Raw genomic sequence first — 24,203 nt, 5'->3', positions numbered from 1 at the left:
CATCTGCAGTGATTTTGGAGGCCCAAAAAGTAAAATCTGTCACTGTTTTCACTGTTTCCCCATCTATTTGCCATGAAGTGATGGGACCGGATGCATGACCTTAGTTTTCTGAATGTTGAGCTTTAAGCCAACTTTTTCACTCTCCTCTTTCACTTTCATCAAGAGGCTCTTTAGTTCCTCTTCACTTTCTGCCATAACGGTGGTGTCATCTGTGTATCTGAGGTTATTGATATTTCTCCTGGCAATCTTGATTCCAGCTTGTGCTTCATCCAGCCCAGCATTTCTCATGATGTACTCTGCATATAAGTTAAATAAGCAGGGTGACAATATACAGCCTTGACGTACTCCTTTCCCAATTTGGAATCAGTCTGTTGTTTCATGTCCAGTTCTAACTGTTGCTTCTTGACCAGCATACAGATATCTCAGGAGGCAGGTCAGGTGGTCTGGTATTCCCATCTCTTTAAGAAGATCACAGTTTGTTGTGATCCACACAAAGGCTTTGGCATAGTCAATAAATCAGAAGTAGATATTTTTCTGGAACTCTCTTGCTTTTTTGATAATCCAACGGATGTTGGCAATTTGATCTCTGGTTCCTCTGACTTTTCTAAAACCAGCTTGAACATCTGGAAGTTCACGGTTCACGTATTGCTGAAGCCTGGCTTGGAGAATTTTGAGCATTACTTTACTAGCATGTGCTGCTGCTGCTGCTGCTAAGTCACTTCAGTCGTGTCCGACTCTGCGACCTCATAGACTGCAGCCCACCAGGCTCCGCCATCCCTGGGATTCTCCAGGCAAGATGGTAGCGTGTGAGATGAGTACAATTGTGCAGTAGTCTGAATATTCTTTGGAATTGCCTTTCTTTGGGATTGGAATGAAAACTGACCTCTTCCAGTCCTGTGGCCACTGCTGAGTTTTCCAAATTTGCTGGCATACTGAGTGCAGCACTTTCACAGCATCATCTTTTAGGAAAATAGCTTAACTGGAATTCCATTACCTCCACTAGCTTTGTTCATAGTGATGCTTCCCAAGGCCCATTTGACTTTGAATTCCAGGATGTCTGGCTCTAGGTGAGTGATCACACCCTCATGATTATCTGGGTCATGAAAATTTTTTTTTGTATAGTTTTTCGTGTATTCTTGCTACCTCTTCTTAATATCTTCTGCTTCTATTAGGTCTGTACCATTTCTGTCCTTTATTGTGCCTATCTTTGCATGAAGTGTTCCCTTGGTATCTCTAATTTTCTTGAAGAGATTTCTAGTCTTCCATTCTATTGTTTTCCTCTATTTCTTTGCATTGATCACTTAGGAAGGCTTTCTTATCTCTCCTTGTGGTTCTTTGGAACTCTGCATTCAAATGGGTAAATCTTTCCTTTTCTCCTTTGCCTTTTGCTTCTCTTCTTTTCACAGCTATTTTTAAGGCCTCCTCCCTGGTGGCTCAGACAGTAAAGCGTCTGTCTACAATGCGGAAGACCTAGGTTCAATCCCTCGGTCAGGAAGATCCCCTAGAGAAGGAAATGGCAATCCACTCCAGTACTATTGCCTGGAAAATCCCATGGACAGAGGAGCCTGGTAGGCTACAGTCCATGAGGTCGCAAAGAGTCAGACACAACTGAGAGACTTCACTTTCACTTTCACTTTAAGACAAACAGTTTGCTTTTTGCATTTCTTTTTCTTGGGGATGGTCTTGATCCCTGCCTCCTGTACAATGTCATGAACCTCCATTCATGGTTCTTCAGGCACTTTTTTTTATCAGATCTAATCCCTTGAATCTATTTCTCACTTCCAGTGTATAATCATAAGGGATCTGATTTAGGTCTTACCTGAATGGTTTAGTGGCGTTACCTACTTTCTTCAACTTAAGTTTAAATTTGGCAAAATAAAAATTTTTTTGATTTGCTTTTCTTCAATAACTAATGTTGTTGTTGTTGAGTTACTCAGTCATGTCTGACTCTTTGTGACCCCATGGACTGTAGTCCTCCAGGCTCCTCTGTCCATGGGATTTCCCAGGCAAGAATACAGGAGTGGGTTCCCATTTCCTTCTCTAGGGCATCATCCTGACCCAGGGATCGAACCCTTGTCCCCTGCATTGCAGGCAGATTCTTTACTACTGAGCTACCATGAAGTTGAGGATTTTTTCCTGTGCTGCATTCTGATAATTTTTGCAAAATGCCCATTCAAGTCTTTCACCCATTTGTTTCTATTGGGTTCTCTGCTTTTTAAACAGTTCATTATGGAATTTATTATATATATTCTAGGTATAAGTATATTCTGTGGCTTACCTTTCACTCTTGGGAAGGGGGGTTTAAACTGCTTAAATACAAAAACCTCACAGGTAGCAGGAATACTGTCCTTATGCCTACAATGCAGGACTACACAGGTTCAATCTCTGGGTTGGGAAGATCCGCTGGAGAAGGAAATGACAACCCACTCCAGTATTTATGCCTGGAGAATTCCATGGACAGAGGAGCCTGCTGGAGCTACAGTCCATGGGGTCACAAAGAGTGAGACATGACTGAGCAACTAACACACAGAACATCCTCCCTGTAATCCAGTTTGGTCTAAGAAAACATCTTAGTCCCCAGATCACCAAATCATAATTTGGGCTGTAATTTGAATCAAATGGATAGAAAATGTGACTGCCTCTTCCATTTTGCAGAAGAAATGAGCTTCCAAAAGGTCCAATTCAAGAAGAGACATCAGCGAAAGGAGAAGTTCTTACCTCAGGAAGCTCTACCCATTGACAGCATCTTTTGTTCTCCTCTGGGCAGGGGATGGGGGCAGTTTTACTATGGTCATGTAGGTCTGGGACAGGAAAACATTTTCTGCTTCATAGCCCAGGGAGGGGGAATCCTCTTCAAGTGATCAAAGATAACGTCACCCATAATGAAATAAATCAAAGTCCTGTATCACCTACTAGGATGCAATAAGAAGAACACAGCATTGCTCTGACAGATTCATGTCAAAGATGCTTGACCTGAATGGCAATGTGAGGAAACCTCAGACAAGCACACACTGAAGGACAGCCTGTAAGTCCTTCAGGACTTAGGCTGAGGGCTGGTCATCTTGAAAATGTTCAGGGTCACGAAAGTCAAAGAACCAAGGAACTATTCTAAACTGAAGGAGATGAGAGCCATGATGAGTATGTGCAGAGTATGATGTAAACTGGACCCTTGTGCTAAGGGCATTATCAGGACAGCTAGCAAGAGGTGAATCCAGTCAGAGGATGGGCAGTAGAAATGTATCAGTATCAACTTTCTGATTCCCATGGTTATGTAGGAGAAGATACTTGTTGATAGGAAATGATCTAAAGTGTTTAGGGGGTGGTAGGGTAACCTCAGATATGCAGATAACACCACCCTTATGGCAGAAAGTGAAGAAGACCTAAAGAGCCTCTTGATGAAAGTGAAAGAGGAGAGTGAAAAAGTTGGCTTAAAGTTCAACATTCAGAAAACTAAGATCACAGCATCTGGTCTCATCACTTAATGACAAATAGATGGGGAAACAGTGGAAAGAGTGGCTGACTTTATTTTTCTGGGCTCCAAAATCACTGCAGATGGTGATTGAAGCCATGAAATTAAAAGATGCTTACTCCTTGGAAGGAAAGTTATGACCAACCTAGACAGCATATTAAAAAGCAGAGACATTACTTTGCCAGCAAAGGTCCTTCTAGTTAAGGCTATGCTTTTTCCAGTAGTCATGTATGGATGTGAGAGTTGGACTATAAAGAAAGCTGAGCACTGAAGGATTGATGCTTTTGAACTGTGGTGTTGGAGAAGACTCTTGAGAGTCCCTTGGACTGCGAGGAGATCCAACCAGTTCACCCTAAAGGAGATCAGTCCTGGGTGTTCATTGGAAGGACTGATGTTGAAGCTGAAACTCCAATACTTTGGCCACCTGATGCGAACAGCTGACTCATTGGAAAAGACCCTAATGCTGGGACAGATTGAGGGCAGGAGGAGAAGGGGACGAGAGAGGATAAGATGGTTGGATGGCATCACTGACTCAGCGCACATGAGTTTGAGTGGACTCCGGGAGTTGGTGATGGACATGGCGGCCTGGCATGCTGCAGTTCATGGGGTCGCAGAGTCGGACACGACTGAGCGACTGAACTGAACTGAGGGTAGTGTGTCAGTAATTTGTTTTCAAATTGTTCAACTGTTCTGAAATTTTGCTTTGTGTTTCTTTCAAAATAAAAAAGAATCAATGTAAACTTCACTTCATTCCAGAGAGAACCACCAGGTGGAGTCCTTAGGTCAGAGAGTTGATTTGACAAGCCCTGCTGTTCAGTTGCTAAGTCCTATCTGACTCTGTGACCCCATGAACAGCAGCACACTTCCCTGTCCTTCGCTATCTCCCGAAGTTTGCTCAAACTCATGTCCATTGAGTCTGTGATGCAATCTAACCATCTTATCCTCTGCCGCCCGCTTCTCCTTTTGCCTTCAGTCTTTCCCAGCATCAGGGTATTTTCCAATGAGTTGGCTCTTTGCATCTGGTAGACAGCATATAGGAGCTTCAACTGTAGCATCAATCCTTCCAATGAATATTCAGGGTTGATTTCCTTTAGGATTGATTGGTTTGATGTCCTTGATGTCCAAGGGACTCTCAAGTCTTCTCCAGTACCACAGTTCAAAAGCATCAATTCTTCAGTGCTCAGCCTTCTTTATGGTCCACCTCTCACATCCATACATGACTACTAGAAAAACCATAGCTCTGATTATACCGACCTTTGTTGGCAAAGTGGAGTCTGTTTGTTAATACAGTCTAGGTTTGTCATAACTTTTCTTCCAAGGAGCAAGCGTCTTTTAATTTCATGGCTGCAGTCACCATCTGCAGTGATTTTGGAGCCCAAGAAAACAAAGTCTCTCACTGTTTCCATTGTTTCCCCATCTATTTGCCATAAAGTGATGGGACCAGATACCATGATCTTCATTTTTTGAATGTTGAGTTTTAAGCCTGCTTTTTCACTCTTCTCTTTCATTTTCCTCAAGAGGCTCTTTAGTTCCTCTTTACTTTCTGCCATGAGGATGGTGTTATCTGCATATCTGAGGTTGTTGCTATTTCTCCTGGCAATCCTGATTCCAGCTTGTGCTTCATCCAGGCTGGCATTTTGCATGATGTAGTCTGTATATTAGTTAAATAAGCAGGGTAACAATATACAGCCTTGACATACTCCTTTCCCGATTTGGAATCAGTCTGTTGTTCCATGTCCAGTTCTAACTGTTGCTTCCTGACCTGCATATAGGTTTCTCAAGAGGCAGGCCAGGTGGTCTGGTATTTCCATCTCTTTCAGAATTTTCTACAGTTTATTGTGAACCACACAGGCAAAGGCTTTGGCACACTCAATGAAGCAGATGTTTTTCTGGAACTCCCTTCCTTCCTCTGTGATCCGACAGATGCTAGCAATTTGATTTCTGGTTCCTCTGTCTTTCTAAATACAGCTTGAACATCTAGAAGTTCTCAGTTCACATACTTCTGAAGCCTGCCTTGAAGGATTTTGAGCATAACCTTGCTAGCATGTGAAATGAGTACAATTGTGCGGTAGTCTGAATATTCTTTGGAATTGCCTTTCTTTGGGATTGGAATGAAAACTGACCTTTTCTAGTCCTGTGGCCACTGCTGAGTTTCCCAAATTTGCTGGCATTTTGTGTGTAGCATTTTAATAGCATCATCTTGTAGGATTTTAAATAGCTCAGCTGGAATTGCTCAGCTAAACAAGCCTTTCTCCTATTAAACTAAAAACAAAAGGGTTTATTTCTTTACTTTAAAATAGTAAAGTGGCATGGGTTTCCCTTGCTTCAACACATGAACAGAGACATAAATCCAACTATAGCTGGTTTGATTCATTTTAGGGTTTGTCTAGGAAGGGCTTCCCAGGTAGCTCAGTGGTAAAGAATCTGGCTGCCAGTGCAGGAGACACAGGAGACACGGGTTTGATCCCTAGGTCGGGAAGATCCCTTGGAGTAGGAAATGGTAACCCGCTCCAGTATTCTTGCCTGGGAAATCCCATGGACAGAGGAGCCTGGTGGGTTACAGTCTATGGGGTCGCAAAGAGTTGGACACAACTGAGTAACCACACATGCAGAAGGTTGAGAATAGATTTTCTTGATCTCGTTTCTCTTGACTAGGGTTTTTTCAGCCTCGGCACTGTTTACCTCTGGGGACCGGATAATTCTTTGTTGTGAGGACTGTCTTGTGCATTGCACAATGTTTAGCGGCATCCCTGGGGTCCAGTGGCTAAGACTTTGCTTTCCAATGCAAGGGGTGTGGGCTGAGTCCTGGTTGGGGAGCTAGGATCCCACATGGTTAGTAGCCAAAACACCAAAACATAAAGCAGAAGCAGCATCCCTGGCCTCTGCCCACTGGATGCCAATACATCCCTCTAGTCGTGACTCCAGTTGTCTCCAGAGATTGCCAGGTGTCCCCAGGGAGACAGAAATCACCCCCACGGTAGAACCACTGTGCTTGCAACATTCTCTGCTCTGGGCACTCTGGTTGCTGTCTGCTGGACAGAAAGTTCAGGAGATCTCTGACCACACTTAGTGCCCCTGGTACGTCGGGGTAGCTTTTGGTGGTGGGAGCTGTTGTACTACGTGGTGGTGTTGGTGTTGTTCTGTGCACAGACAAGCCTCTGAGAAGGGTCAGGACCAGCCTGAGGCAACCAGCAGAAAGGACAAAGCCTGGGCTCAAGAAGGAAAGCAGCAGAAAAAGGCTTGGACAGGATGTAAACTCCTCCTTTCCCAGGACTATCAGCCCAGCCAGCCGCCTCTCCGCCTGCTGGGCTGAACCTCATGATGCGTGAGAAAGACTTGGCTTTGTAATGTATACTCCCCATGTGTGCTATGTGCGTGCCAAGTCACTTCAGTCATGTCTGACACTTTGCGACCGTATGGACTAGTGCTCACCAGGCTTCTCTGTTCGTGGGATTCTCCAGACAAGAATACTGGAGTGGGTTGCCATTTCCTCCTCCAGGGGATCTTCCTGATCCAGGGATCAAACCATGTCCCTTGCATCTTCTGCATTGGTAGGCAGGTTCTTTATCATTAGCGCCACCTAGGACGGTACTTTCCATAGCCCCTGCATGTTCCTCTTAAAATATCCTTCCTACTGGAGGAATCAACCTGCCTGACTTCAGGCTATACTACAAAGCAACAGTCACCAAGACGGTATGGTACTGGCACAAAGACAGAAACAGAGATCAATGGAACAAAATAGAAAGCCCAGAGATCAATCCATGCACCTATGGGCACCTTATCTTTGACAAAGGAGGCAAGAATATACAATGGAGAAAAGACAATCTCTTTACCAAGTGGTGCTGGGAAAACTGGTCAACCACTTGTAAAAGAATGAAACTGGAACACTTTCTAACACCATACACAAAAATAAACTCAAAATGGAGTAAAGATCTAAATGTAAGACCAGAAACTATAAAACTCCTAGAGGAAAACATAGGCAAAACACTCTGATGTACATCATAGGAGGATCCTTTATGACCCACCTTCCAGAGTAATGGAAATAAAAGAAAAAATAAACAAATGGGATCTAATTAAACTTAAAAGCTTCTGCACAACAAAGGAAATTATAAGCAAGGAGAAAGACAGTCTTCAGAATGGGAGAAAATAATAGCAAATGAAGCAACTGACAAAGAATTAATCTCAAAAATACACAAGCAACTCCTGCTGCTCAATTCCAGAAAAATAAGCAACCCAATCAAAAAATGGGCCAAAGAACTAAATAGACATTTCTCCAAAAAAGACATACAAATGGCTAACAAACACATGAAAAGATGCTCAACATCACTCATTATCAGAGAAATGCAAATCAAAACCACAATGAGGTACCATTTCACGCCAGTCAGAATGGCTGCGATCCAAAAGTCTACAAGCAATAAATGCTGGAGAGGGTGTGGAGAAAAGGAAACCCTCTTACACTGTTGGTGGGAATGCAAACTAGTACAGCCACCATGGAGAATAGTGTGGAGATTCCTTAAAAAACTGGAAATAGAGAACTGCCATACAACACAGCAATCCCACTGCTGGGCATGCATACTGAGGAAACCAGAATTGAAAGAGGCACGTGTATCTCTCATTGCAGCACTGTTTACAATAGCCAGGACGTGGAGGCAACCTAGATGTCCATCGGCAGATGAATGGATAAGAAAGCTGTGGTACATACACACAATGGAATATTACTCAGCTATTAAAAAGAATGCATTTGAATCAGTTCTAATGAGGTGGATGAAACTGGAGCCTATAATAGAGAGAGAAGTAAGTCAGAAAGAAAAACACCAATACAGTATACTAACACAAATGTATGGAATTTAGAAAGATGGTAACGATAACCCTGTATGCAAGACAGCAAAAGAGACACAGATGTAAAGAACAGACTTTTGGACTCTGTGGGAGAAGGTGAGGGTGGAATGATTTGAGAGAATAGCATTGAAACATGTATATTATCATATGTGAAATAGATCACCAGTCCAGGTTCGATGCATGAGACAGGGTGCTCAGGGCTGGTGCACTGGGATGACCCTGAGGGATGGGATGGGGAGGAAGGTGGGAGGGAAGGTCAGGATGGGGAACACATGTACAGCCATGGCTGATTCATGTGAATGTATGGCAAAAACCACCACAATATTGTAAAGTAATTAGGCTCCAATTAAAATAAATTTAAAAAAAAATATCCTTCCTTTTACTTCACTTTTCCAACTCCTCCTTTGTCCATCCTGTGATCTAAACCGTCCCTCACCTACTCCCAGGGCCCCGGGTCTGAGCTTGCAGGGTTAGAGCCCCCTCCAGACATATGATCAATGATCTCAATGTAATGAGTGGCAGTTTCCCAACCTCAAGAGCATCCTATATTGGCCATGCCTATAGTATGTTGCCTTCTTTGTTCTTAAGGCTCCGTCCAGCCCCCATTTGTTATCAGTGCATTTCCTATAGGAAGTGCAGTTCTTCCCAGCCCTGTGAAGAGATACGAGGTATGCTGTCATCTGTGGCCTGGGAGGATGGGGACCTGCAACTGGGGACCACCATGGAGCCTTAAATTAGGGGACAAAGTCAGAAAAATGTCACCCACCAGGAATGAAGACAGTTTAAAGTGAAGGCACCATAGCTGCATCCGGCCAGCTGCTGAAGTGACCATCTCCCTGCGAGAGCCAGCCTCCCTCCTAGGCACATGATGGAACAGCCTGGCCCAAGTCAGCCTGAGCCAGGTCCCGTCAGCTCTACAAGCTGCGGTCTATGACAGGATGGGTTCAGAGGATGTGCCTCATGCGTCTATCACAGGAAGCAAAATCCTCAGATATGTCCTGTCCCAGCAGGGCCCCCACAACCCTCACGTCAGGCCATCTGCACACAGGCATTCTACGTGGTCAGTTTTCAAACCCTTTTAACAAGGGGCTTCTGGGTCCTTAGGATTTGGGGAGCAGCTTCTCAACTCCACACAACAAGTGCCGACCCCAGGACAGGCTGGCCTAGCCATGGCCAGGAGGGTACACGTGCTCCAAGGTTGCCTGGTGGGCTTCTTGTAGGTGGTGTCCTTTGAGACTAACAGGACTTGTTTCTGGTTCAGTTGCAACTGAATGTGTTAAACCATATGCTCTCTGTGGACAAACAGCTCTTGGGACTGTAAGGGCACCTCGCCCTGGAGGTCCTCAGCAAGCTTCTGATTTTAATTCAATCACAGACAGTCCTGGCTACTGACTCCCAAGCACACACCTCACTTCGTCCGTCCTTTTGCCTCACACTGACGACTCAGGTCAATTCTGGCTCGTGGTGGAGGGCGGTAGGTTGCATGACCACTCCCCATGCCACCCCCTTGCCGCTTTCCCATTTCCCCAGAGCTGCCGCCACCTCCACCCACAGAGTCACCACTGGAAAGCCTGTCCTTGTGGGCAGAGCTGGGGGCACCTGGCAAACCCAGATGAGGGGCAGGTGACCCAGGCCCGCAGCAGGCTCAGAACCCCAAGGGGCAGGCCTGGCACCAGTTTTCTCGGGAGCTGTGGGCGGTCCTGCCTGTCACTTCTCTCGTCATGTGCAGCGAGAGGAGGTGCCTCAATCCCTCAGAGAGGGTCCAGAGGACATGGGCTCCCGAGGGCCAGCAGCAGCTCTCCTGAAATCCAGAGACAGCCCTAGAATCCCAGAACAACGCCCTCACGCACTTGTTTCTTCTTGAGTCAGTTCCTGGTGGTGGATTTCCTTTATCTGCAGCCAAAGGACTCCTGGTAAGGACAACCCCTACCTACAGAGAGGCCAGGGTGAAACCCCCGCAGTGTGGAGCCCACGGGCCTGGGGCTTCCAGCCACCATGCAGAAGACGCGCTGCAACCTAACTAAACGACACTTGTAGATACAGCTGGGCTGTATCTGGGCTCCCCAGAGACAGAAAGGAGGCCTCTCTACATCCAGCCCCTCCCTCCTCTGGCCCGAACTGGGTCTGTTTGCCTGATGACACCCTGGAGCTGGGGCTGTGTGATTCTCCCACAGCTTAGCTGTAGCATCATTTAAGGCTCCAAGACCTTGCAATAAAACCACATGTAAAGCCATCTCATACACTGGCCAGTGCCCACATTTAAATGTTGTGCCTTGGAAAGAAACACAGGCTCCTCTGCCATGGAATGTTAACTCTTTTATTAATTTAGGGTTAACACCGTGTCTGCCTTGTGAATTTCTTTTTCGGAGTTGTGGATTCAATCAACAACAGCTGGGCTCCCCCCAGCTCACCAGTGGCTTGTCAAAGGCATTACAGTCACAGAGGGGAGCAGGAAGAAAATGGAGAATGAGCTTGAGAAAATTTAAGGCAAATGTTAATTCCCATATTAAAAGGACTTCATCAAGCAGATCTGTGCATATCAATGAAAATATATGAAATATTTGTCAAAATAATTAACATTGGTAAAAATTAGAACATGTAGCTTATAAAATGCCCACACAGGTTTGGCAGAAGTAAATTCAACTGTGTCGATAGGCTCACAGCAAACACAGACACAGGTGAGCCCACCTTAAGACAAGTGTCCTGAAAAGCAGGGCCCACGGGCTTTCAGAGCAGCTCCACGGAAGGGAAATGACTGACAACCGGCAATTCATGGACAGGCTTACATCTTGGTAGGAAGAACTGCTTGCTTGTTGGGGCTACCTTCCATCAGGTAGAGGTGACCATTCGGGCCATGAGACTCGCAGAGGCGCAGATGGGATGTGGTGACCCGGGGCCCTCGGCCCACTCAGAAGCGAGGGCTGTAGATGAAGGAGGGTCTCTCCATCTCGTCCCACTGGGATGTAACTTTAAGCCATGGCTGTGGTTTCAGAAGTCACTGACCATGTAGAAACAGACGCTCCATCCCCAGTGGTCACAGGTTTTACGCTCCCAGATCTGTTCTGTTGAGTCTGACCAAACCACCTCCCAGATGGCAGCTGGCAGAGAAGCAGGTGCGCCCCAGGCCCTTTCTCGTGGGGCACAGCCAGGGCTCTTCGGGCGGCATGGAAGCACGGGGAGGAGGGTGCTGCTTAGGGCCACGTGGCTGGCCTTTCTGCTTTGGTCTTGGAGATTCAGTGAATGCATGGTCTCAGGAGCTGCGGATCCCCAGAGTGCATGCTGCTCCTGCTGTGATTTGGCCAGAATGCAGCAGCCGGCGAGGGGGTGTGAGCGGGCATCACCGCTCCCGGGACACCTCCTCCAGGCACCCCCTGTCCTCGCCTGGCCTGGGTGCCCAGAGTCGCCAGGAAGGACCTTGCTCCTAGGGAGACGAAGCTGTCAGATGGGGGCGCCATCCCTGAAACAGGCTCTGGCAGACAGCCTGGAGAAAGGTGGACGGACAGACAGACAACGGGAGGGGCCCTGCCCTGTGCGGGGGCCGGGTGCCCCTACCCGGCCAGGAGGCACGTGCGGCAGCAGAACTGGATGAAGAGCTTCCGTTCACAGAGCCGGTTGGATTTGACCATCTCGCAGAACATCTCATCAGCTGGGTTCCCCCAAAGGAGAAAAGGAGGGACAAGTCAGATGTGGGGGCTAGACATGGGTGCTCCCAGCTCCCCACTCCGGAAGGCAGCCGTCTGCCATTACCCCCGTGGTGACAGGTGGCCAACCCAGTGAGGCCGGGGCTGGAGCTGAGCCTGGAGATGAGGGCGGGTGGGGGAGGAGACAGGTTCGGGGCGTGGGGGTTGGCAGGGTCTGGGGACACCGGGCTGTTTGGGGAGCCCTCCGTGGTCACTGTTCCTCTTTCTGGACGTGGGAGAAAGCGGGGTCAGACTTGGCGGGGGCAGGGTGGGGGCTGCTCCATGATGCCAGGGATGCCCCAGTGGGGGAGGAGGGATGATGAGAGGAAGGGGTTCATCAGGGCACCGGGAATGGCTGAGGGAGCGGAAGAGCCAAGCCCCTAAGGCCAGCCCTTCCCCTGGCAGCTGGCCTCTGGGGACCTGCACTCATGGGGCAGGGACAGCCTCACTTTCTGGGGCTGCGACCTCATCCGAGGAGGTGGCTTCCTAAAGTAAGCACTTCCTGGCTGAAGTAAGCGCTTCCTGGCCTTAAAGGAACACGATTCTCCAAGGCAAGGAGGCCACCTCATGGTCTGCAGGGCATGCCCGGGCTCTCTCTGGGGGCTTCACACTCTGCCAGGCCCAGGCAGCTGCCAGCTCCATGCTCAGGGACCTTGTGGTGCTGGCAGCTCTCCCTCCAGCATACCAGCAGGCTCTCAGTGCCCAGAGACAGCTTCGGGCTGCTCATCCCTATGCTTCCTGAGCCACGGCGGCTCCTTACCACGGCATGTCTGCCCATGGCCTCTGCCCTGGTCTCCAGGCCAGAGTTCTGTGTCAACCCTTCCTCTTGCCTGGAACCCCCACCCTGGTCTCTTGAGTTTCCGCTTTCACAACCTATCCTCACGTCCCAGTCGACCAGAGGCCCAGGGCTCTCCCACAGCACACACACGGATCCTTCCTGTGGAACACGCGGGCCTCTCCTAACGCATGCCACCACACCCAAGCCACCTGGGGCTACTGGAGTGAGAGTGGGGACCACGTCCAAATCATTCGTAAGAGTCACTCGTTGGACAAACCCACAGTAGCGGGGTGGTGGCTGGATCCTCTCTGGTCAGTGTGAGGGGCCTGGAGGGAAGGGGCACCCCAGGGACAGCCTGTGGTCCCTGCCCCTCTCTCCTGTTCTCTTTTGCCGGGCAGCCAAGGGGCTTGGGTCCAGCCCATGCCCACTCACCGTTGCTGCACGTGTGGTTGGTGATGCACGAGGTCCCCAGCTGTGTGAAGCCCACTTTACACCGGCTACAGTTCCTGCTGGAGCCTTCACAGCTCAGGCAGCTCTCATCACACCTGTGGGGACACGGGTTCCCGATAAGGAGGGCCGCCACCACTCCGGCCCTTCCCAGGGCCCTCCGGCCAGCCTGCCAGCCCTCCTGCAGTGCCCCTGGCAGTAATCCTGCCCCCATGGTGGTCTCTCCTCCTGTCTGACCTCTGTCACCTGTGTGACAAACAGGACCCAGGAGCCGCTGGGGCACCGCCCATCAGTCTCAGCCTCCTTTGCGGTGAGGTCGGCCTCACCCCTGGGGACAGGGCTGGGGGTGCCCTCTCAGTCCTGTCCCAGAGATGGGGCCCAGGACTACTACCATCGGAGTGCCGTGACCTTGGGGGTCAGCACACTCTGGCCTCGGGCCACACCAGCAGGTTTGCTGGGACCTGTCTTGTCCATCTGCATCCAGCTGTGGCTGGGCTGCAGCACTGGGGTCAAGCAGCTATTCTGGAGACTGGCCGGCTGGCCCAACCTACAGGGCTCACCATCGGGCCCCTCAAGAGAGCTGGCTGATGCCGACCTGCTCTGGGCCCCGCACAGACCTCGCCTGCCCGCTGCCTCTCCAGTCTAGCTCCATTCCAGGCACCAGGTCTCCCCAGACCCACTGTGCCGCAGGCCCAGCAGGCCCGGGAGCGGGCTCAGATAGGCAGGCAGGGTGGTGGGCAGGAGGCGGCTCAGCTAGGCCTGGGCCTGCCCCATGGGGCAGCTCCTTGCATGGGACAGTGGCCACTTCCAGTCAGCCCCCCACCCACTACCTCACCACCAAAGATCTCTGTGACTGTGTCCTCCACCTCTGCAGGGTGGCACCCACTGCAGCCCCACTGCCTGCCCCCAACTGCCAGGACCACCACCCACCTGTGTCTTCAGGCTGCTCTGGTGACACTCAGATGGCAGAGGCCTGCACGCGTCCTGCCCCAACAGTGAACCCGGAGAGGCCGGGCTGGGGCGGGAGTATGCTGGGAAGGCCGGGAAGGCAAGGCTAGCAACCCCTCAGGCAAGTACCTCCTGCCCCCTGAGTTGCTGTGTCTTCAGAGAGGTTCTTACTCCTCTTCCAGGTCTTCTTCCTAAGTCTCGGGGTGTCCAGACCTCATCTGAAGTACTCAGTGCGGACAGTTCTCACTCTCAGCCCTGTCCCTCAGCTTCATGGGTTTCCTCAGTGCTCAGGCTCCAGCCCAGCTGGCTGGGCCCTGCCCCCTGAACCTGCCCATCCGTCCTCTCCAGGAATGGGCCTGGCTGGCACTGGACCATGGGTCTTGGAGAGCCAGGTTCCCTGGGAGCTGCTGCTGCCCAAGTGGGAAGAGGCCCTGAAGAGCCAGGGGACCAAGGCAGTCCGTCCTCCTGGGGGAGCCACACAGAGGGGTCTTCAGAGCCAGGGACCAAGGCCATGTGGAGGGGTCTTCGGAGCCAGGGGGTCAGGAGGAGGAAATTCTCTGCAATGCCAGCATCCAACACCTCGGTGCTCCATGCAGGCCTCTTCCTGGGATGCACCTCTGAGACCTGCTGTGTGGGCCCCAGTGCTGGACCCCGCTCCAGGCTAAAAGCCTCATCTCCCATGGGGGAGAGCACCCAGGGAGCTCTGGCCTCTGCAGCCCAGGAGGAGCTTTCCTGGGGCTGGGAGACCTCACAGTGTGGGAGCACCCTGCACCCCCAGGGGTCCAGGGTGTCTGACAAATGAGACTGTTATCACTACAGAACATGTAGTCCCTGGGCTGTTGCCCTAGAAAGAGTTGAGTTAAAATCAAGGTTGACTTCAGATGCTGGTGTCAAGGGGCCTGCACGGACTTGGCCAGGCTGGGTGAAGGCAGCTGGACAGAAGGGCTGAAACCCCAACCTTCCTGTGTGGGTCCTACAAATGCAAGGACTGGGTGGTATCTCATTGGCTTACCACAGAGTGGTTGGTGTTCCTGTTTTATGTTTGGTTTCTTGGTTTTTGTTTTAAGAGGATAGGTTACAATCTGGAACAATTCTCAAATATATCCTGGGGGCCTTGAAGATCCCCTGTGGGTCCTTAGCTGTGAGCTGGAAGATGGGGTATGGTCTGTCCACACTGCTCTGATGTGGGCCCCGGGCTCCCTTGTTTCCAGTCTATTTCAGGCTCAACATCAAGGTCTTCAAGGTCACCTGCAGACTCCTCATGGTCACTCTCAGCCTGGACGAGGCGGGCTGCTCTGCCCTGCTCCTGGGCTTAGGTCACGAAGCCTGGCGTGAGGCAGCATGCAGCAGGACAGGAGGAGGACACCAAGCAAATGGCCTCTCATCACTGCCCACGACCCGCGATGACCAGAGTCCCCAGACGAGGATGAGGCGCTGTGCAAATGCAAAGGAGGAGCGGAAAAGGAGACTGGGAAGGCTTATGGCATCGCTGCAACGGCTGGAAAGGGCTTTAGAATGAGGAGCCTGTCAGGACCTTCTCTTTTTCTCTAAGTTATCTAATTAAGAATCTAAGCAAACCCAACAGGTGGTTTCCACACAGAGTGAGCACACTGGTCTGTGGCAGTAGGTCTAAACAGATACTCAGAAAGTGAACCCCACCCTAGTCCCTGAGACAGAGGCCTCCAGACCTGGTCCCTCCTCCATGGGCACTATGCTCAGCCATCTAGGGCTGGGCCGAGAGGACTGCCTGGAGGAGGCACCTACCTGCGGCACACCTTGTGGGGCAGCCCTGGCATGTCCTCTGCGTAGAAGCCCTCACCACAGGCCGGTACGCATCTCCAGTCTTGGAAGTAGAAGCCCGGGGCACAGTGAATGCACTCCTCTCTGCTGGGCCCTGAGGGGTGTGGGTAGAGAGCACAGGTCAGGGACCACCCACCATCTGCTGTGTGTCACAGATCTGCGGCCTCACCCGAGAGCCAAGTCCTGTTCAGACACCCCAAAAGGCTGCCCCCACAGCGAGACCACCACCCCCTCCCTGGTGCCCACCACATGTCTATACTGGCCCCCTCGCCCACTCCTAGGAAGTAGGCCTTACACACCAAGCTCAGCGCACTCCCCCGGCCCCAGCCACATTCATCAGCCTGATTCTAAGGGCCTTCTTTCCCAACAAGCCTGGGCTGGTTTAAGCTAGGGCAGCTGGGTGTAGCCTTGAACTCAAAATGGGGCCTGACCACACAAACTTACTTGTTGGATTTCAGAGATGTAGTTTAAAAAAAAAGTAAAATAGCTCACTGGTCTTTAAATATCAATTACATGGAGAAATGGTAATATTTACATACATGTGGTTAAACATGATGTTCTATTGATTTCCACCTGCTTCTCAGGGTAACTTATACCCGCATCTGCAGCCCACGTGGTGTTTCGAGGGGACCGAATGTGGTGTGAGACGACGTGGAGAATGGAAAGAGGAGGTGTGTGGGCCTGGGGCTGACAGAGATGTGGTGTGAAGGATCGGGACAATTTCAACAGAAAAAAAGCCACTCGGGCTCATGGGGTGGGGTGTGGGGACAGAAGAGGCAAAGACTCTGAATGAAGGATCAAGAGTCATGAAGGGAAACATGCAGCTCAGTCAACAGGGCTCGTCAGCGTGGGGCAGGCGCGGCCCAGACAGAAGAGACTGTGCTGTTCGTCTCTGCCCACCTCCTCCCCATTCACACCAATAGCAAGTGAGCGCCAGGCATCCACTCTGTGCCAAATTTCCAAAGCACCTCACAGGGTGTTAGAGGTGGCCAGGAGGCCACAGGCTGACGGCGCAGAGGGTCAAGCGTGGGGAGCAGTCGTCTCGGATGTGCCCCTCACTGGACCTCCCCGCACTTTGACTGGGGTCTGGCCTTGGCTGGAGGCCTGGCAGCTTAGGCTGAGATGTCCAGTCGTCTTCAAGGAGTGACTTGTGGACCTTGTGGACTTGAGGGCCTCACGCCTGCGTCAAGGGAGAACCCCTGCAGACGGCTCCATGCTCCAATGGTTGGTCTTGTGTCTCAGAACCACAGCTGCCGGCCTGGATGGGGTTCTGAGCATCTGGGGGGATGGGGGTGAGGCAGAAGTGGGAGCCCGTGCGTGACGGGCCTTCGTGAAGGACAGGTGCCCACCGCCTGGGTCTGCATGGCGTGCTGTCCCCCTGCAGCTGGGGTGTGGTGGGAGAGCCTGGCACACGTGCTTCTGGACTGACGGCTGCTCCTGTGCCCCCTCCTTCCGCCCCCGCTTATCTCCAGGGAGCATGTGCGTGGGTGGCTCCCCACTGACCCCCGCCCCCATCCTACCACCTGGGCCACTCCCCAGCATCTGCAGCAGTCTACTTCTACTTTAATGCTCAATTTACTAAACACAAAGTGGGTGAGATATGCTCAGCTGTGGCTGGAAGCCAAGAAAGCCCTGGATGGGTGGAGGCCCCGCCAAGGTGTGTGCCTCAGCACGGTTAAGACGGTACCTTCTCCATTCTGGATCTTTTACCATGACAACAAGAGCCAGACACAGAGCCGGGTCTCCTGCACCCACCACGGCAGACGGACACCCCAGGGATCCCAGCCTCCTGACTCAGAGGCTCTGGGACACGGACTGACCATCCCGGGGTCCCCGCCGCCTGGGGTGGGGACAGATGCCCCCAAGCTCCTGTGTATTTGAACCTCCCCACACGGTGCCCAGGGCCCTCACAGACAGGGCAGCAGGGGCCCCTGATTGAGAGCAGAAGGGGAAGGCCAGGTGGCTTGGGCCTCCAGGGGCTCTGGACAGGGACCCTGACCAGCAGCGAGGGGCCTTCTGAGACTCAGAGCTGGAGGCAGGGTCCCTCTACCCACATCAGCCGAGGTGGGTGCACACATCCCAGAGCATAGAGGGCACCTGGGCAGGCAGGCGTGGGTGCAGGGCAGCCCTGGGACAGCTGGGCCCCTGAAGTGACAGGTGGCTGGGCTGGGTGAGAGAACCCACAAGCGACTATAAAGCCATCCACCAGCAGGCAGTGTGGGGGTGCCAAGAAAGGAAATTGCATTGAATGAGCAAAAGTGCTATAAAGACAAACACCTGACTGGGTGTTATGGACTCAACAGACTGTGATATTTGAATAGGTGATGCCGGTGATGTTCCTTTATCAATCTGGGCTAAATAACGAGTCAAAGACATAGAACCAACGTTGACAGGCATCAAGGCAAAAGGCAGGAGGGCTGCCCGACAAGCCCTGGCCTTCTGGGAGGCGGGGGGTCGCTGTCCCAGAGTGGCCCCAGGGAGGCATGGCTTGCTCCAGAGGCCTTGAGGTTACGGCCTTGGCCATGGCATGTCTACCCTGGGAGGCTACCCCGTCCTGCCGGGACCCACATTACATCCTCAGTGGAGAGCTCATCCTTACACCCTTTCTGCAGCAAAAGCTCCACCCAACGTGGGTTTCCTAGAACAAGGACCCCAGCGCTGGGTTGGGAAGGAGGGTCAGAGGAGAAGATTCAACCAGAAATGTACGTGGGCCACAAACTCCGATGTGTGGCGGCGTCTGCTGCACAGAGCTCTGCAGCACGAGCCGACAAAACAATCACTCTCAGATTCTACACAGAATCTGCGGCTGGACGGCAGCTCTGCCATCATCCCTGTGGGGACTGCAGTACACACACACCCCTTACGGAAGCCTTTCCTCTGTGAGTGAGTGTTGAAGCTAAGACAGGCCCAGGAACTAAGGCTATGTCTTAAGAAGCCTTCTCCTTCCTTCACGCTCAGAACTTACCCTGCCTCTCCCCGATGACTCTTGAATCTTTATGACTTGAACCTCAGGCACTTGCCCTGGCAAGAGCTCGAGAGCAGTGAGCAGCCTGGCCTGGCCTGGAAGCAACCCCTGCCTGGCCGGGCTCCTAACGCCAGGATGTGGGCCCTTGTGGTTTTTCTTTTAATTTTTAAAAATTGTGGTCAAATGTACACAATGTAAAATTTACCATGTTTACCACTTAACCTAGTTCAGTAGCATTAGGGCTTCCCTGCTGGCTCAGATGGTAAAGAGTCCACCTGCCAATGCAGGAGACACAGGAGGCATGGGCTTGGTCCCTGGGTTGGGAAGATTCCCTGGAGAAGGGAATGACAACTCACTCTAGTATTCCTGCCTGGAGAACCCCAGGGACGGAGGAGCCTGGTGGGCTACAGGCCACAGGGTCGCAAAGAGTCGGACACGGCTGGGTGAGTAGCAACACGATATTATAGTACACCTGTGTCTTTCATATGTTGCCTTAGGCACGCTCAGAAAAACTAGGGTAGAGTACACCATAAAAAATATCTGGTCTGGCCCTGTGGTCAGCGGCATTAAGGAGATTCACACCATCGTGGAGCCATTAGCACCACCATCCACGCCCCAAACGTTTTCATCTTCCCAAACTGAACCTCTGTGCCTCTTAATCACTCTCTCTCCTCCCGGACTCAACGCTGCAACATCCATCCACAGAGCCCTAAGTGCCAGGGCTTCTGGGTTTCAGGTCCTCCGCCCACCCGCTGGCCTAGGGAGCAGGTGTGAACTTACCCACGCAGGTCCGGCAGGTGTGATGGCACTCCCCACATCGGATGAGCTCAGAGTCGAAGTAGGTGCCTGGCTCACAGTCTGGAATGCAGCTGCCCCGGGCAAGGCTGGTGAACAGGGAAAAAGGCAGGTTTTCACATCCTTTCTGAAACTCTGACTGTATTAGGATTTGTCCTCAACGTCTTTCCTGAGAGGAGACGTGAGGTGCTAGAACACAGGTGTTGGTGTCACTTCAGGTTCTGAGCTCAGGAAAAGTGGCTGGGAGGGATGCTCAGGCCTTCTGGTGGCCTTGTCCCCATGTGGGGTGCCGTTTCCGCACTTTCTGACACCAGCCACTATGGAATCTGAGGCCCGAGGGGGTGGTGGGGTCACCCTCCTGGCTCCATCTCCCAGGGTGCAGCATCTGTAATGCGGGAGAGGGGCCAGCAGCAACAATCACCCTGAAACTCGATCGGTTCCAGCCTTGCCCTTGCCTGAAACCTTTCGTGTTTCACAATGAACTTGAAATAAAATCTGCTCCTGGGACCTGGCAGGCCTGCGAGCTGTGACTCCCAGGCTCAGATGAGAACGGGGGTGACCTGCAACTCTGGGGTTTTGGTTCCCTTCCCTTCCTGGCTCCCTGGACCCTCTTCACTCCAATCCCCTGATCTGGAAGTGATCAGAGGAAGCTCAGGGCTCAGGGAAGCTCAGCTGTGCTGCCGGGAAGATGGTTCCTCTCCCCGTTAGTAACTGCGATAAAGATTAAATGGTGAGAGCTGATGGAATAAAATGCTCATTATACTTCCTTCCCTCACTCCTTGCTGCACAAGAACTCAACCCTGTGGGTGTTTTCCCCTCACAGTGGCATTCGGGTGGTGGAAGGTGGGTGGGGGGAGGTGGGCCACAGGACCAGTAACCTTGTCCCCTGGCCTGGTGAGACATGCTGAGAGTCACAGAGCAGCTGGGTCAGCATCTGCATTTTAACAAGACCCCTTGCCCCGCCCTGCCCCCTTGCAGCAGGGTGAGGCGGGAGGCGCTATGCTCAAGGACCAACTCTTGTCTCTTTCTTTCAAGTGCAGACCCCAGTCTGAGACTGGACTTGGGGAGGGCCTGCAGCACAATTCCTAACAGAATGACTTCTAAGCTTCTAGACGGTGACTTCAAGGAACAAGTGGTGTGTAATTTGATGGCATGAAATGGGCTAAACCAACATTTCAAAATATTCCCGTAAAAACCTTTAATCCAGTAAGATGTTTTACAGGAAACAGTAAGATGTTTACAGGAGAGCTCCCTGGGAGGAAACACGAGGGCTGGGAGACAGAGAAGGCCGGGCGATGGGGCAGAGGGAGGAACCCCGTGTCCAGACCAGGAGGGAGACAGGTGGGTGGGATTCGGGGCCTGAGAAAGGAGCTGGACTCCCACCCTCCAACTTCCAGCCCCACTTTCCATCAGCAGATCAGCTTTGACTGATTCCCCAAATGCTGTCTCAGACTAGAGACCTTCCTCATCCTCCGACTTTCTATCCTAAACAAGCTCTAAGTGCAGATCGGATTTTGACTTGGAATCTTTATCCTGAAAGGGCTTTGGGCCTGTGAAATTTCAGCTTTTAGGAAAAAGTGTAAATCGACAACAGACACTAAAACCAGCGTACACCGTGGCCACGCCCAACAGGAGGGTCTTACCTGAATCCTTCTTTACAGACAGTACACTTCTCTGGCTCATCAGTACACTTTTTACAGCTTGGGTGGCATTTAAGGCAGTTTTTCTGACCTGGAGAAAAGTGAGAGGAGGAAAAGAGAAGGGTGAGAAGAGTGGATGTAGGTTAAGCTCGGGCCAACAGGACTGAAGAGTTTCAAGAGGGGCTGACTGATGGAACAGCAGTCACGGGCAACATGTTGACAGAACCGCCAGAGCCATATGGGGACCACGTGCCTGGGGGTTGGGTCACAGGCCTTGCACCCCTTTTCTGGAGTAAACTCCTCAGGTCACCTTAAGGTCTGGAGGGGGCCCTTAGCTCTCTCCTCGGGGACTGGAGGCAGCCGAGCAATTTCCTGAGTGAGATGGGTGGGGCCACAGGAGCCCCTGAGCCCCCCAACCCAACACAGGGTCTTCACAGCGGTCAGACACAAAGCTCAACATCTGCCACACCTTGAAGGGGAAGCCCTGGGTCTTGGCGATCATCCAGGTCACTCATCCTGGCATCTTGGCCACTACACCTTGGGGCGTCCTCCCCAGGGCCCGCAGGCAGCATCATATATGCTGCAGGGGCTCAAAGAGCACATCTTGGGGGACAAGGCATCGGGGTGGGATGGGGAGTGTGGATGGAGGCGTATCCAACCTGGCCCCTGGACAGGAGTCTGCAAAGGCTGTGAGGCCTGTCTTGCCTGACTCTGAGGCTCCTCTAAAGAGGGTGGTCGTTCCACAGCTGTAAACATCCTTAAAGACTGCCTGGCTCCTCCCCACAGCAGTGACAGCAGGGCATGATGGGGTCTCCTACAGGCCCAGGCCAGACACGAGCTCCAGTAAGGCCTGTCATCCGCACCACAGCCAACACACCATCTGAGAACTGTCTCCATTGATTTAACCCAGACTCTCTCTGTGCTCTCCTCCAGGATGGTGAGCTGTTGGCCCTGGGGCCGTCCACCCTGCTCCCTGGGACAGGCAGGGTGGCAGGATGCTAGTGTTGCTCTGAGCTCATGCCCTGCTGGGTCATCGAAGCTGGGCCCTCTTGCCTTGCTCAGCTTCCTCCCCTCAGCAGGGTCGCCTACTTGGGAGCCTGGTCACTGTGAGGCGCATGGCCCAACCCTTCCCCCCCCGCCCCCCTACCCCATGCCATCTTCCTGAGCCCAGTCTCACCCAACAGCAGGCTCTGCTCATTCACGGAGGCCCAAAACCTCCCTGTCTGCAACCACAACTTCAGCACAGCAGCTCAAACCACCAAAGCCGCGAGCTGCTGACAGGGGTGGGGATGGTGGTGGGGGTGATGGTGGGGTCTGTGCTCCCCACCCCCCCAGCCCCCACGCTCACACCCACTGCTCCAGGACAAGCGGCGGGGTCCTCAGAGGCCTTTCCATCTGGGTGTCTGAAATCAGTGAGCCTAAAGGCCCCTGACTCAAGTCACCTCTTATTCAACCTCCACAGTGGACACTGACCTGCACACGCATGACAGCCCTGGCTCCAGGGGCTCCATCTCTGTGTCACATTGAACCATCTTGGCCAGGCCCCATGTGAACCGCTGTCCACTACCAGGGTCCAAGGGCTGTGACTTCCCCCTTCCGCCCCACTCCTTCCCATGAAGGGTCCTTGCAGACAAGAAGCAGAGGGCCAGGGCAATTCTCCGAGGAGAGGGGAGTGGACCTGAGGGGACAGTTCTCCCAGAAGAGGAAAGCCAGCCCCAAGGAGACAGTTCTCTCAGGAGAGGGGAGCCAGCCCCAAGCGGATAGCTCTTCCAGGAGGGGACCCTAGCCCCAACTGGGCAGTTCTCATGGGAGAGGGGACCTCAGAGGACAGTCTTCTCAGGACAGGGAACCCCAGCCCCGAGGGGACAGCTTTCCCAGGAGGGGACCCCAGCCCCGAGTGGACAGTTCTCTCAGGAGAGAGGACCCTGCCCCGAAGGGACTGACTCCGATCCCAGGCCCGGGAACAGACACACACTTACTTTCGTCAGCATAGAATCCGGCGGGACAGAGGGTCACACAGGAGTTCACCTCCTGATGGTGGTAGAACCCACGGCGGCAGGTCAGGCACTGTGTGGAGCCCCGGCCAGAGCAGGTCTCACACCCTTTGTGGCACCGGCGGCAGCGGCGGGCTGCGGCGTCCCCAAAGTAGCCCAGAGGGCACGCACTCACGCACTTCCTGTGGGGACAGACACGGAGAAGACCGTACTGCTGGGCCCAGTCCCCACCTGCACAGGGGCACAGGGAGGGGTGGGCCAGGGCGGGCAGGGGGACCCCTCAGCTGCCCCTGGAGGTTCCTGATGCAGTTGAGTGGGGAAGGCTTGCTTGGGAAGCCCAGAGCCCTTCCCTCTCAAGGCTTCCCCAAGGGGTGGGGGCACTTGAAGGGCACGTGGCTTCCTTGGGCAGAACTCCCAGCACCAGCAGAAGCCCCCTAATAGGCAGCAAGTGGATCTCCAAGGTCACCATGAGGGCCCAGCAGCTCCCCTGCCAGAGCCCTGGCCGCTGAGTGCACCCCAGGGGGCTGCACCCCTGCCTGGGCACGCAGGGGTGGGGACTCCTCATTCTTGGCAGACTTTGCTGGTGTTTACAGCAGTACTGGCCCCAGAGATGATGTTTGTCTGAACACAATGGAGAGAAAAAGCTTACGAACATAGCACAATGCTACCCGTGGCCTCTGAGTTCTGTCTCAGTCACGAGCTATTCACGTGATGAAAACAGAAGGCTGTGAAGCATAAAATTTTCAAGCAGTGACCCTCCAGGTGACCTCCTTTCAGGGTATGTGGCTGTGACCCTCAAAGTGACTTCCCTCCAGGGTGTATGGCTGTGACCCTATATGTGACCTTTC

General features: G+C 52.5%; 1 protein-coding gene across 3 annotated transcripts in view; it reads right to left on the bottom strand.

Annotated features, from left to right (window-relative positions):
* Positions 1–10,617: 10,617 nt before the first annotated feature.
* PCSK6 (proprotein convertase subtilisin/kexin type 6) overlaps positions 10,618–24,203 on the bottom strand; it is a 171,833-nt gene continuing 158,247 nt past the window's right edge. For all 3 annotated transcript variants that reach the window (XM_052659403.1, XM_052659404.1, XM_052659405.1), the window contains 6 exons: positions 23,341–23,537; positions 21,365–21,452; positions 19,707–19,810; positions 15,926–16,055; positions 13,199–13,311; positions 10,618–11,954 (listed from right to left, as the gene is read on the bottom strand). In XM_052659403.1, coding sequence (XP_052515363.1) covers positions 11,857–11,954; positions 13,199–13,311; positions 15,926–16,055; positions 19,707–19,810; positions 21,365–21,452; positions 23,341–23,537 — 730 coding nt within the window. In that variant the 3' untranslated portion in view covers positions 10,618–11,856. The remainder of the gene's footprint in view (positions 11,955–13,198; positions 13,312–15,925; positions 16,056–19,706; positions 19,811–21,364; positions 21,453–23,340; positions 23,538–24,203) is intronic.

The sequence above is a fragment of the Budorcas taxicolor genome, chromosome 21 (genome assembly GCF_023091745.1).
Source record: "Budorcas taxicolor isolate Tak-1 chromosome 21, Takin1.1, whole genome shotgun sequence".
NCBI lineage: Eukaryota > Metazoa > Chordata > Mammalia > Artiodactyla > Bovidae > Budorcas > Budorcas taxicolor.
The sequence above is the reverse complement of the archived record's forward strand: the minus strand, read 5'-3'. Positions and strand labels throughout refer to the sequence as shown.